At 40.5% G+C, this 15,100-nt stretch overlaps 1 protein-coding gene across 1 annotated transcript in view; it reads right to left on the bottom strand.

The window, feature by feature from the left end:
- GDPD4 (glycerophosphodiester phosphodiesterase domain containing 4) overlaps nt 1-8,867 on the bottom strand; it is a 145,705-nt gene extending 136,838 nt beyond the window's left edge. Inside the window, exons 1-2 of the mRNA XM_044260200.1 lie at nt 8,670-8,867; nt 3,679-3,782 (exon numbers count right to left, since the gene is read on the bottom strand). Of these exons, the coding sequence (XP_044116135.1) occupies nt 3,679-3,782; nt 8,670-8,867 (302 nt within the window). The remainder of the gene's footprint in view (nt 1-3,678; nt 3,783-8,669) is intronic.
- Between the last annotated feature and the right edge of the window lie 6,233 nt (nt 8,868-15,100).

Raw genomic sequence — 15,100 nt, 5'->3', positions numbered from 1 at the left:
CCAAAAGAAAAGAGAGAAATCCCAAATTCATAAAATTATGAATGAAAGGGGAGAGATCACAACTAACACCAAGGAAGTAGAAACAATCATCAGAAGTTACTACGAACAGTTATATGCCAATAAGCTTAGCAACCTTGATGAAATGGATGCATTCCTGGAAAAATATAAACTACCAAAATTGAACCAGGAAGAAATCGACAACCTGAATAGACCGATATCTAATAACGAGATTGAAGCAGTGATCAAAAATCTCCCAAAAAACAAGAGCCCAGGACCTGACGGATTCCCTGGGGAATTCTACCAAACCTTCCAAGAAGAAATAACACCTATTCTCCTGAAGCTGTTTCAAAAAATTGAAGCAGAAGGAAAACTTCCAGACTCTTTCTATGAAGCCAGCATTACCCTGATCCCCAAACCAGGCAAGGACCATACCAAAAAGGAGAATTTCAGACCAATATCACTGATGAATATGGATGCTAAGATTCTCAACAAGATCCTAGCCAACAGGATCCAACAACACATTAAAAAGATTATCCACCATGATCAGGTGGGATTCATCCCTGGGCTACAAGGATGGTTCAACATTCGTAAATCAATCAATGTGATACAACAAATTAATAGGAGAAGAGAGAAGAACCACATGGTCCTCTCAATTGATGCAGAAAAAGCATTTGACAAAATCCAACATCCGTTCCTGATTAAAACGCTTCAAAGTATAGGGATAGAGGGAACATTCCTGAACCTCATCAAATCTATCTATGAAAGACCCACAGCAAATATCATCCTCAATGGGAAAAAGCTTGCAGCCTTCCCGTTGAGATCAGGAACAAGACAAGGATGCCCACTTTCACCACTCTTGTTCAACATCGTATTAGAAGTCCTAGCAACAGCAATCAGACAACAGAGAGAAATAAAAGGTATCCAAATTGGTAATGAAGAAGTCAAACTCTCTCTCTTCGCAGATGACATGATTCTTTATATGGAAAACCCAAAAGACTCCACCCCCAAACTACTAGAACTCATACAGCAATTCAGCAGCGTGGCAGGATACAAAGTCAATGTGCAGAAATCAGTGGCTTTCTTATACACTAACAATGAAAATACAGAAAGGGAAATTAGAGAATCGATTCCATTTACTATAGCACCAAGAACCATAAGATACCTGGGAATAAACCTAACTAAAGAGGTAAAGGATCTATACTTGAGGAACTATAGAACACTCATGAAAGAAATTGAAGAAGACACAAAAAGATGGAAGACCATTCCATGCTCTTGGATCGGAAGAATAAACATCGTTAAAATGTCTATACTGCCTAGAGCAATCTATACTTTTAATGCCATTCCGATCAAAATTCCACCGGCATTCTTCAAAGAGCTGGAGCAAATAATCCAAAAATTTGTATGGAATCAGAAGAGACCCCGAATCGCTAAGGAAACGTTGAAAAACAAAAATAAAGCTGGCGGCATCACCTTACCTGATTTCAAGCTTTATTACAAAGCTGTGATCACCAAGACAGCATGGTACTGGCATAAAAACAGACACATAGACCAGTGGAACAGAGTAGAGAGCCCTGATATGGACCCTCAACTCTATGGTCAATTAATCTTCGACAAAACAGGAAAAAATATACAGTGGAAAAAAGACAGTCTCTTCAATAAATGGTGCTGGGAAAACTGGACAGCTATATGTAGAAGAATGAAACTCGACCATTCTCTTACACCGTACACAAAGATCAACTCAAAATGGATAAAAGACCTCAACGTGAGACAGGAATCTATCAGAATCTTAGAGGAGAACATAGGCAGTAATCTCTTCGATATCAGCCACAGCAACTTCTTTCAAGATACGTCTCCAAAGGCAAAGGAAACAAAAGCGAAAATAGACTTCTGGGACTTCATCAAAATCAAAAGCTTCTGCACAGCAAAGGAAACAGTCAAAAAAACAAAGAGGCAACCCACGGAATGGGAGAAGATATTTGCAAATGACAGTACAGACAAAAGGTTGATATCCAGGATCTATAATGAACTCCTCAAACTCAACCCACACGAAACAGACAAACACATCAAAAAATGGGCAGAAGATATGAACAGACACTTCTCCAATCAAGAAATACAAATGGCTATCAGACACATGAAAAAATGCTCATCATCATTAGCCCTCAGGGAGATTCAAATTAAAACCACATTGAGATATCACCTTACACCAGTTAGAATGGCCAAAATTAACAAAACAGGAAACAACATGTGTTGGAGAGGATGTGGAGAAAGGGGAACCCTCTTCCACTTTGGTGGGAATGCAAGTTGGTGCAGCCTCTTTGGAGAACAGTGTGGAGATTCCTCAAGAAATTAAAAATAGAGCTTCCCTACGACCCTGCAATTGCACTCCTGGGTATTTACCCCAAAGATACAGATGTCGTGAAAAGAAGGGCCATCTGTACCCCAATGTTTATAGCAGCAATGGCCACAGTCGCCAAACTATGGAAAGAACCAAGATGCCCTTCAACGGATGAATGGATAAGGAAGATGTGGTCCATATACACTATGGAGTATTATGCCTCCATCAGAAAGGACGAATATCCAACTTTTGTAGCAACATGGACGGGACTGGAAGAGATTATGCTGAGTGAAATCAGTCAAGCAGAGAGAGTCAATTATCATATGGTTTCACTCATTTGTGGAGCATAACCAATAGCATGGAGGACAAGGGGCGTTAGAGAGTAGTAGGGAATTTGGGTAAATTGGAAGGGGAGGTGAACCATGAGAGACTATGGACTCTGAAAAACAGTCTGAGGGGTTTGAAGTGGCGGGGGGGTGGGAGGTTGGGGTACCAGGTGGTGGGTATTATAGAGGGCACAGCTTGCATGGAGCACTGGGTGTGGTGAAAAAATAATGAATACTGTTTTTCTGAAAATAAATAAATTGGGAAAAAAAAAAAAAAAAGAGTTCAACTCTTGATTTTGGCTCAGGACATGATCTCAGGGTTATGAGATCAAGTCCCAGGCTGTGTGTGTGTGTGGAGCCTGCTTATGATTTTCTCTCTCTCTCCACCCCCTCTTCAAACAAAACAAAACAAAACACATTTTACTTCTATTAAAGTAAAGCTTAATTGTATTCCATTTTAAAAATTTAAAAAGCCTCATATCCAAACATACCCCTTTCTCAGCCAAATACCAAATAGTGGGTAAGTTTGCAATCATCAGGCCAGAGAAACTGGAATTGCTGGGAGCAGTCCAGGATGAAGAGTTTGGCCAGGAAAGGATGCCCAGAAGGACACCCATTTCTGTGTTCAGAGTCCTAGGAAGCTCCCTGGGGACAGAAGAGGCAGAGGCCAGAGGTGAGGCAGAGACATGAGGGTTCATGGACAGAGATCATGAAGACCAAGTGTAGACCTCAGTAGCCCAGACAAAAAGACTGAGGAACAAGGTTTCAGAGAGTCATTGGAATAGCTTCCCACTGCACCAGATTCAGTCTCAATGTGGATGGTTAGCATCACAAGTGGTGGTGCTGAGCATCCTTCCTCCAAGCCAGAGTCAGGCCTCTCACCCAGCCACTGTTGAAAGACCAGTTTTGTGATCCTCCCTCTTATGCCACCCAATCTTTTCAGCCTGAGGTACAATTCAGGTGGTCCACAAACCAAAGAGCCCCTATAGAAATGAAAATACAAAACATGAAACTCACCAGTCAAAGCCAAAGTACTCATTTGAGGTTTCTATCCACACAAACAGCAAAATCAAAGACAGCAAAAATGAAGTAATCAGAAATGGGTAAAATAACTTCTCTCTCTGGGAAGAGAAAGAAAAAAGTATAAATTAGTTCCACGTATCCATGTTACCTCAGCAGTGTCTATATACACTTGTCAAAGTTCTGCAGAGTTGCAATGCCATGCATTATCCTCAGGAGGCTGAAGTGACCACTGTAGTCTCTTTACCCCTATGGAATTTTGTATAAGCCTATTTAGAACATGTATTACACTTAACTGCAATTACATGTTTATCTGTTTGTATTCAGTGAGACAGTTTCTTCTCTGAGGAATAGGAACTTCAGTTACACACCTCCATCCTGCCAATGTCTAGCAGTTTCCAGTTTCTTTTTTTTACTACTTAAAAACTTATTTGTATTGACTTTAATTTTATTTTTTCAGTGTTCCAAGATTCATTATTTATGCAACACACCCAGTGCTCCATGCAATATGTGCCCTCCTTAATACCCACCACCAGGCTCACCCAACCCCCTACCCCCTTCCCTCTAAAACCTTCAGTTTGTTTCTCAGAGTCCACAGTCTCTCACGGTTTGTCTCCCCCTCCAATGTCCCCCAATTCACTTTTCCTTTCCTTCTCCTAATGTCCTCAGTGTTATTCCTTATGCTCCACAAGTAAGTGAAACCATATGATAATTGACTTTCTCTGCTTGACTGACTTCACTCAGCATTGAGATACCACCTCAGTCAGAATGGCCAAAATCAAGAAGACAGTAAACGACGTGTGTTGGAGAGAATGTGGAGAAAGGGGAACCCTCTTACATTGTTGGTAGAAATATAAGTTGGTGCAGCCACTTTGGAAAACAGTGTGGGGATTCCTTAAGAAATTAAAAATAGAGCTTCCTATGACTCTAGCACAGTTTTTTTTTTTCTTTTCTAGCACAGTTTCTTAAATGCAGCTGGCTCTTAACAATCATCTGCTGCTTTCATCCTCCCCTCCATCTACCAAACATTCATTTGCTGACTCATTCATTGAGTAATTCATTAAATCATCATTCACTGGTTCATTTAGTCACTGACCTACCCAAATTTGGGGGACAAGGGACAGGTTAGGGAATAAAGCTTTTTTTTTTTTTTTTTTTTTTGAGTAGCTACCTTGTGCCAATACAATGCTAGAAATTTCATAAACTATCTTCATTTGATTTCTTTTTCAATATGGCCCTAAAAGTTAGGATTCTTAACCTTATTTTGCAGAAGAACTAAAGCTCAGAGAGGTAAAGTAATTGGCTCACGGTCACACAACCAAGAAGCGGCAGGGACACTGCCCAGATCTCTGAACCTAAAGCCAAGGTGGAGGATATCTTCATAGAGGAGGTGTTCAAATAGCCCTGAAGACAACCCCCTTCACTGAAAGTCACATCATTAAACCAGTCATACCAGAGGTTGCCAAATCCTTCCTGGGAATGTCAGGTTTGGGTTGCTATCTGAGTTATAATCTTAACACTTCCTTATCCCCTGAAAAAGAATTCTGCCTCTTTGGGACACTACATTTAATCAGCTGACACTGGACAGAATAATCCCTGCCCTGTCTAAATTATGGCATTACTGTGAAAAGCAAAAACAAAGAAATAAAATGAAAAATGTAGAAACTGTGTTCTAAAAGGATGAGAGACATTACAGCTATCAAGATGCACTTTCTGAGTGTAGGAGGGTGAAGGACACAGGATCTTTCACTCAGATCTTACACTCTACTAAATCTTACATAGACTTTTAAAAATCTATCAGATAGAGGCACCTGGGTGGCTCGATGGGTTAAAGCCTCTGCCTTTAACTCAGGTCATGATCCCAGGGTCATGGGATCAAGCCCCATGTCGGGCTCTCTGCTTAGTGGGGAGCCTGCTTCCACCTCTCTCTTTCTCTGCCTGCCTCTCTGCCTGCTTGTGATCTCTGTCTGTCAAATAAATAAATAAATAAAATCTTTTTTTTTAAAAAAAGTATCAAATAATGTCATTACCCTGCTCAAAACCCTGCCAGAGCTTCCTATTGTACTAAGGTACCATCAAACTGCCTGCCATGGCAACAAGGCCCTCCATGATCAACCCCTGTCCATCCCTGACCTCATCCCATCCTACACACGCCATTTTTAAATGCCAGCCACACTGGTCTTCTTTTTGCTTCTAGAATATAACCGAATTTGCTTCCACCTCAAAACCTTTGTACAGTCTGGTGCCTCTGCCTGGAATACTTTTGCCCCAGATGTACATATGGCTGACTCTACCTCTCCATTTAGGAGACTGTTCACATGACACTTTTTCAAAGAGATCTTCTCCAACCACTCTCCCATCCCAGGTTCTAACACAGTTTCCTGTTTATTATCTTCAAAGCTCTTATCACAATCTGAAATAATCTTTCTTCATTTACTGTCTACTAACTAATTCGTCCCACTAGATTATAATCTGCAGGAGGGCTGAGGCCTTAATTGTCTTAATTCACTGTGGCAAATAGTAAGTGTTCCAAAGGATGAATAAATCCATTTCCTTATTTTGATTCTCATTGTTACCCTTCTTGCTCAAGCATTTTCAAAGGCTCTTCACTGTTTATAAGAGAAAATTCAAATACTTCAACTTGACACAAAGATGTTTCATAATTTCATCAAAATATACCTTTCTACCCTACTACTTACCATCATTTCACATGTCCCTACTTCAACACTGGAAATTTGTTTTTCCTAAGCACACTACTGTGCTTCTCTGTCCCTTGACTTCTAACTACCTCATTCCCTCTACCCACAGTCCCTTGTACCCATATTTCTGTATGTGAAAGATCCCTTCCACAAGTCAGTCACTCCAAGAAGAGTAATAAAATAGCTAACATTTATCGGAGGTTAATTGTGTGACAAGCACAATTCTAAGTGTCTTCAACATATTACCTCTTCCATTCCCCACAACAAATCCTATTCATGGGTACTACTATTCCACCTCCATTATTCTAATAAGGCATTTAAAGCACCAGATGTTAAGTTACTTGCCCAAGGTAACACAGTGGTAAAGCTCTAATTTGGAGATAGTCAAGGGTAAAGCCATAAATTGAATCCAGGCAGTCTTTTCCCAAAACACAAGGATAGTTCTTATCCTATATGCTATACTCCTTTCCCTCAGCAGAAATGGGGCCTTGAGAATTATTTAGGAACCTTAGGAATTATCTAGTTAAATTCCCTAACTGTAGAGAGGCTGGGAGATCTCACATAACCAGTCCAAGGGCAGAGTGGGTTAGAGTATCCAAACAGGCTCTAGTCCAGGAATTTTTCCATAATACCACACTGACTCAAATATCACCCTGCGCACAAAGCCTCCCTTTTCCTTCTCTTAGTACATGGTAACTCTCATGTAACTTATTGCCTCATCTCTAGTAAGTATATGTTGAATCAATTCACTCTTCTCCATCTTTACCATCACTACTCTAATCAGACCACCAACATCTCTTACCTTATATACTGCTATCACTTTCTCTTTGAAGGCAAAGATGTCTCCCTCCCTGTTTCATACCTTCCAATGTATTCTCCACATGATCAAATAATCATTCCAAAACACAGATCAGGCAACATCTGCTTACCATCTTTAGGGGCTCTTTATGTCCTACGTGGCAGAGATCAAATTCTTTTTTTTTTTTTTTAAAGATTTTATTTATTTATTTGAGAGAGAGAGACAGTGAGAGAGAGCATGAGCGAGGAGAAGGTCAGAGAGCGAAGCAGACTCCCCATCGAGCTGGGAGCCTGATGTGGGACTCGATCCCGGGACTCCAGGATCACGCCCTGAGCCGAAGGCAGTCGTCCAACCAACTGAGCCACCCAGGCGTCCCGGCAGAGATCAAATTCTTAAAACCAAATAACACTGGTCCCATCTCCCTCTCTAGCTTTGTTTCCCATCACTTTGCCATTTGTATCCTCTGTTCAACTTAAGGCAAACCTTATACCTGACTCCTCCAAAATGATTTCTTCTGCCATCCCCTAATCCTTACCTACCCAATTCTTAATCACCTTTCACCTTCTATATGAAGTATTTTCAACCCTTCCCTTGGCACACGGAGGCATGTATGCATATACACATACACACATAAATACTCTCAATATTTTAAGACTGTATTGTGCTTGTCTCTTCCACCAAGTGACTATGAACTGCTTGAGAGCAGGAATCATATCAAAGCCATTTGTTATTCCCAGTCACTAGTATATAAACTAGTCCTTATAAGCTATAGGTGGATCGAACAACTAGGAAGGTAAGATATAGGAGACAGAAGAACACTTCTACTAATTTAGGAAAACCTCCCATTTCTACCCCCTTTCCTGTGTTTCCCATCATAAGCATAAGAAACTAGTGATCTAACTGGTCAGAATCTCAGAGCCTGGTTGGACTGTGTTTATAAGTACATGAAGTTTTAGGATATGGCCCTCCTCTTATCCCTTCAGTGTGCTCATCATTTGGTCTTTTATATCAAACAGCCCACCAGAGAATCCCAACATATAACCGAGAGTTTAAAGTAAGAGGCCCTCAATAAGGCTAGGCCACATGCCACCACTCAGTCTTACTAAAGTTTTTCATTAGGGAAAATCAAGCATTAGCCTGACCAATAATAAAGGAATACCTTGTTTCCCACTTGCTGTTATTTTCCTCATAAACACAGCTCTTTGGGAAACTTACAATGAAGAGAGAATTAAAGATCCAGGCATTCTTGTAATTCCTAGTCAAAAACATCTAATTATACTAAACTTCACTTTTTCAAAGCTAACTAAATGAATGAAAGCAAAAGTAAATCAATGAGTAAATGAATAACATAAAAGAGGTAGTTTAAAAAAAAAAAAAAGGAGAAGCAAATGAAAGTGAAAGAAGATGAGGAAAACAGGCATGTGTTTCTGTAAGGTTAACTCTGGCTCCAGAACTGCAGCAGGCTTTTCATCAAAGAACTAGAGCCCTACCATGCCCAGTCCTGGAGACTCTAATGAGCTCTCATGGGCAGGGACCAGCCCACGTTCCCCACATCTGAGAAAGTATGGTACAACTCCTTCCCATGTCTCTATACCCAAGAGCAGCAGCAGGGTCCAGGTAAAGACTTTTTCTCCTGCTTGACCTGCCACTCGCAGGTGTAGCAACCAGTAATCAAGGTGATATAGCATTGTCGGTTGCAGCCACATAGGATCCATGGATAATGCCTTTTCACTCTTCTCTGGCTCTCAGGCTCAATCCTGTTGCCCTTAAGCATGGTGCACCTTCTTGCTGAAATGACAAATAAAATTATTAGGATCTAAAAGCTCCTTCAAAAGTTTCCTACCTCACTGCTCTACAGAAAATTCCATAAAAAAAAGATAAGATTTTAAAGTTTTTAATCTAGGATAATGCACTGGATTCAGTGGATGAGTAGAGCTTCATCCCCCTTTACCACTAACTTGTTTAGTATTTACTGCAGTCATGCACCATTCAAGGTTTAGTTTTCTTACCCCTAAAATGGGATCATATTGTCTGCCCTAGGCAACTAATAAATGCTGAAAGCATTAGATAATATATACAAATTATAATTAGATAATATATACAAATGTGTTTTTTCAACTGTAATGTGCTCTTGAAATAACTTGAGAGCTTAAGAGGCATGGGTGAGGTATGAGAAAAATATAATCATTGACTAATAAGTGACTCAGATATATAGCTGCCTGCCCCATCACTTATGCTCCTCTCTCATTGGAGTTAGGGTTAGCCTCAATTTAAATGATGGAATTTCCAAAATAGCAATGGCTGAAATAAGACAAGTTTGTTTTTTCTTTTGCCAACAAAAATATTTTAAAAATCATGTGGTATGTGGCTTCACAATGTCATTAAGAACCCAGACATCTGGGGCGCCTGGGTGGCTCAGTGGGTTAGGCCGCTGCCTTTGGCTCAGGTCATGATCCCAGGGTCCTGGGATCGAGTCCCGCATCGGGATCTCTGCTCAGCGGGGAGCCTGCTTCCTCCTCTCTCTCTCTGCCTGCCTCTCTGCCTACTTGTGATCTCTCTCTGTCAAATAAATAAATAAATTCTTTAAAAAAAAAAAGAACCCAGACATCTTCCATCTTCTTGTTCCACAGCAGCACAGGGCTTCCTTCTCAGGGTCCAAAATGGCTGCTGCTTGAGCTGCATCTATCATTCTAAATTCCAACAAGGATAAAGGAAGAAGAACAAAGAAAGATGTTCCCCCCTTACTTTAAGGACACTTAAAGAAGTTGAACATTACATTTTACTGACAGGGGTTTTTCTTACTAGGAAAAGGAAAGGAAGGAAGGAAGGAAGGAAGGAGGGAAGGAAAGAAGGCAAGAAGGCTCAGTCGGTTAAGCATCTGCCTTCAGCTCAGGTCATGATCCCAGAGTCCTGGGATTGAGTCCCACATTGGGCTCCCTGCTCTGCAGGTAGCCTGGTTCTCTGTCCCTCCCCTGGCTCGTTCTCTCATTCTGCCTAAAATAAATAAATAAGTTTAAAAAATGAGCTGCAAGATAGTAAAAATGTTTCCAAATAACTTGGCTCTGATCTGAAACAAAGATCAGAATAAAAACCAACTAACCAACCAAAAAAAAAAAAAAAAAAAAAAACAACAACAAAAGAAGTAGCCAACAAAACAAAATTCTCAACTCCTAGTATCCAATCAAAAATTACCAGGAACATAAAAAAGAGAATGCACCCATATGGAGGGAAAAACCTATCAATCAACAACTCAGAAATGTCTCAGGTGATATAATTAGCAGGGAAGAACACCAAACATTTTTACAACTGTATTCAATATGCTGAAGACAGTAGAAGAAAATAAACATGTTAAGGAGAGACATGGAAAGTATTTTTAAAATATGTAAACTGGGGGCACCTGGGTGGCTCAGTGGGTTGAGCCTCTGCCTTCAGCTAAGGTCATGGTCTCAGGGGCCTGGGATCAAGCCCTGCATTGGGCTCTCTGCTCGGCAGGGAGCCTGCTTCCCCCTCTCTCTCTGCCTGACTCTCTGCCTACTTGTAATCTCTCTCTGTCAAATAAATGAATAAAATCTTTTTAAAAAATACGTAAACTGAACTTTTAGAGATGAAAGACATAGTGTCTGAGATGAAAAGTACACTGCAAGGATTAATAGCAGATTAGATACTACAAAAGAAAGGATTCGAGAGGGGCGCCTGGGTGGCTCAGTGGGTTAAGCCGCTGCCTTCGGCTCAGGTCATGATCTCAGGGTCCTGGGATCGAGTCCCGCATCGGGCTCTCTGCTCAGCAGGGAGCCTGCTTCCTCCTCTCTCTCTCTGCCTGCCTCTCTGCCTGCTTGTGGTCTCTCTCTGTCAAATAAATAAATAAAATCTTTAAAAAAAAAAAAAAAGAAAGGATTCGAGAATTAGAATTTTTTAAATGAAGAGATCAACTGTGAGCTACACAATAATTATAAGCAGTCTAATATAAACATGCCTGGAATCCCTAAAAGGCGGGGGGGGGGTGGGTGAGAAAGGGATAAACACAATATCTGAAAAATTAATGGCCAAAATGTTTCCAAATATGATGAAAACTATAAACCTACAGAGCCAAGAAGCACACCAAACCCTAAGGAAAAGTACATACAGCAAACTATAAGACACATCATAATCAAGATGCTTCAAAACACTAGTAAAGAGAAAATCTCACCACCAGCCAGAGAGGAAAGGTGTATTACATGTGGAATAAAGAGGACTTCTTGACATTTTTTTCAACAAAAATAATTTGTTGAAAACAATACAAGCCAAAAGACAGTGGAGCAACATCTTTAAGGAACTGAATAAAACACATTTAGCTAGAATTCAGCACTCATAATGAACAGTGTTAAAATATGAAAGTGAAAGGGCACCTGGTTGGCTTAGTTGGTTAAGCATCTGCCTTCAGCTCAGGTCATGGTCCCAGAGTCTGGGGATTGAGTCTCGAGTCAGTTTCCCTGCTCAGCATGGAGTCTGCTTCTCCCTCTCCGCCCCTCCCCGCACTTGTGTTTTCTCTCTCTCTCATTCACTCTCTAATAAAAAATTGATTTATTTATCTGAGAGAGAGAGAGCATACAAACAGGGGAAATTAAGCAGATGCTTAATCAACTGAGCCACCCAGGTGCCCCCAATAAATAAAATCTTTAAAAATTTTTTTTTAATTAAAGTGAAATAAAGACCTTTTGGATATTCAAAACTAGAAAAGAACTAATCACCAGCTGACTTGCACTACAAGAAATGTTAAGATCACCCAATATGAAAGAAAAAGCTACCAGGTGGAAATACACATTTACATAAAGAAATGAGGCACCAGAAATATTTAATATATGGGTGGATATAAAATAATGTTTTTCTTATTTATAAAGTTACTTCAGAAGATAATTGACTGAAGCAAAAACAATAACAATGAATATTTCTGCTTGTAACAATTGTAGCAGTAAAAGGTATGACAAGAGTTTAAAGGCCAGGAGCAGGAAAATGAAAGTGTACTGTTAATTCAGTTCTCATATGATATATGATGAGGTGGTATAATATAACTTAAAAGTAGACTCTGATAAGTTAAAGACGTATACTGTACACCACGAAGTAACCTCTGAGAAAAGGGGTGTGTATATAATAAGCCAACAAAGAAAATAAAATTAAATCATAAATATTATTCAATCAAAAAGCAAGAAAAAGTGAAAAAGGAACATAGAAGAATAGAAAGCAAGTAGTAAATCAAATTTAAACTTAAATATACCAGTAATTCCTTTAAATATAGTCTAAATGCTCCATGTTTAAAAAGAATTGAATGTGGCGCCTGGGTGGCTCAGTGGGTTAAGCCTCTGCCTTTGACTCAAATCATGATCCCAGGGTGCTGGGATTGAGCCCCGCATTGTGCTCTCTGCTCAGCAGGGAGCCTACTTCTTCCTCTCTCTCTTTGCCTGCCTCTCTATCTACTTATGATCTCTGTCTGTCAAATAAATAAAATCTTTAAAAAAATAAAAAGAATTGAAAATTGTCTAAGTGGATTAAAATAACAAAGCCCAACAATATGTTCTTTACAAGAATTTGGTTTGTTGTTACAGAAGGTAAAAGAATGGAAAGATTAGTGTCCCGTTACCAAGACAACACCACATACCAATCAAAGATGAAACCTGAGTCACATGTGACAATAAGCATTTACTGCTCATACTCTGCTGATCTAGACTGGCCTCGGCTAGTATGACCGGAGTGACCTGGCTTCCATGTATGGCTCAACTGAGTTGGCCAGAGTATATTTTCCTGATGGTGGCAGTTGTCCAAGAAAGTAAGCTGTAATATGCAAATCCATCTCAAGGCTCTGCTTCAAAGGATGTCTTCAAGTCAAAATCAGAAGCAGAGTAAGTGAACTCACAGTAGGAGGGCATTATAACTTATAAGGCAAAAGGAGTGTGAACACAAATGGCATAACTAAAGGAAGGGTAAGAATTGGAGCCAAATAATACAATCTACCTCACTAGTTACCAGAAGATCAAAACCTCCCTTGCTTTTTGCTTGAGGCAAAAAGAATCAGTAAAGAAAAAAGGACATTTCATAAAGATGCAAAATGACTAAAAAATAATTTCCAGTTCATAGGCACCCAATCACATGGCTTCTACAGGAGAAAAAGAAAAATCCACAGACATGGTGGGAGATTTAGTATACTTCTCTCAATAAATGATCTAATAAGCAGACAAAAAGGTCTAAAAGGATATAGAAGATTTTATCAACTCGATTAACAAACTAATCTTAATTAACATTTATGGGACACTATACTCAATGACTGCAGAATGTATGTTCTTTCCCAAATTGAACATTTATCAAAAGTCATATATTGAACTACACAACTGGTTTTAATAAACTTCTAAGAATTGAAATCTTAAGAGCATATTTTCTGACTATGGTGCAATTCAACTAGGAATCAGTAAGAAAACGATAATTAGAAAAACTCACATTTGGGAATTTAACACTATAAAAAACCCATGGTCTAAGGAAAATAATCACAATGGAAATGAGAAAAAGTCCGAATTGGCTGTTGTTGAAACTGTGATGAAACTACATGAATTTGGTGTAAGCAACTGCAAATAGTGCTATGTCCAAGAACAAAAACTTTGTGACAGGAAGGGTGGTATACTGCTGGAATACTGAATAAAAGGCAGTATTTTAACCAGAATCATTACCACAATTTCCCACACATCTACAGATCCTTGGAGTTCAATCATAATTAGGGAAAGATCAATAAACACTATTTCCCTTCCAAACGTCCAGCACCTGGCCGACATCTCCACTTGGATTCCTCGCAGACATCTCAAAATTAATATACCCCACACGGAACCCCTGCTTTTCCCTCCCAAACCTATTCCTTCTGAAATCTGTCGCATCTCAGCAAAGAGCACCACCGTTCACCCGGTGCTGGAGTCAAACCACTAGGATGTACTTGCCAGGATGAAGAAACTAGAGCAAGACTTACGCTCCGTCCATGAGTAACTTGGAAACTGGACAAGAAACAACATTTTCACACGTTGAACACAGGCAGCGTCGGGAGAAACAAATGAGCAGAGCCGAACTTCCCACCAGGAGGGACTCACGGACAAGCCGACAGCAGGCCAGCCCTGGACGCCAGCCAAGCCACTGGGCCTGCCCGGCTTGTGCCCCTGTCACCCACTGACAGGGACAGGGACAGGGCCAAGTGGAAGCCCTTTGGCCTCAGTTGCCTCCCCAGAGCACATGGCTAAAGGCAGCTCCCGGCTGACCACACCTGGTGAGCTCCTTGGGTCCAAGGGCCTCACTGGCTGCCAGCTTGATAATATTTATGTAGCTTCCTATTTCTGGAGAGGCTTAAGGGGGGAAGCAGAGAGCTGGACATGTTACTTACGGCGACTTCAAAGCCTCAAACCCAAACACGAACTCCCCACTGGAGAAGACTAGCGTCTCTCAAAATGGACGCCTGGTTCAACGAGGCGGTGGAGGCCGCGTGGAGGGGGCGTGGCCAGGGGCGTGCTCTCTACAGCCGTGAGGCTGAAGTCAGGTGCAACCCCCAAGCATTGCTCAGAGGCCTACTCTTTTGTCTTATTTTGCTTCTTATAAAAACAAGTTCAGCATAAGCTTAGCTCTAGCTAATCATTTAGTTCAGGCATTAACATTTTTGTAGCCAAATTATTTATAGATTATCTCATTTTTATTATTTTTTTCTTGTCTTTTTCTCCCCAACCTACTTCAAGCAATGGGTCTGTTTTAGTTTTATTTGTTAAATTTTTTAAAAGATTTTATTTATTTACTTGACAGATAGAGATCACAAGTAGGAAGAGAGGCAGGCAGGGGGGTGGGAAAGCAGGCTCCCTGCTGAGCAGAGAGCTCTATGCGAGAGGTTCGATCCCAGGACCCTGAGATCATGACCCAAGCTGAAGGT

Source organism: Neovison vison, chromosome 7 (genome assembly GCF_020171115.1).
Source record: "Neovison vison isolate M4711 chromosome 7, ASM_NN_V1, whole genome shotgun sequence".
Taxonomy (NCBI): domain Eukaryota; kingdom Metazoa; phylum Chordata; class Mammalia; order Carnivora; family Mustelidae; genus Neogale; species Neogale vison.
The sequence above is the reverse complement of the archived record's forward strand: the minus strand, read 5'-3'. Positions and strand labels throughout refer to the sequence as shown.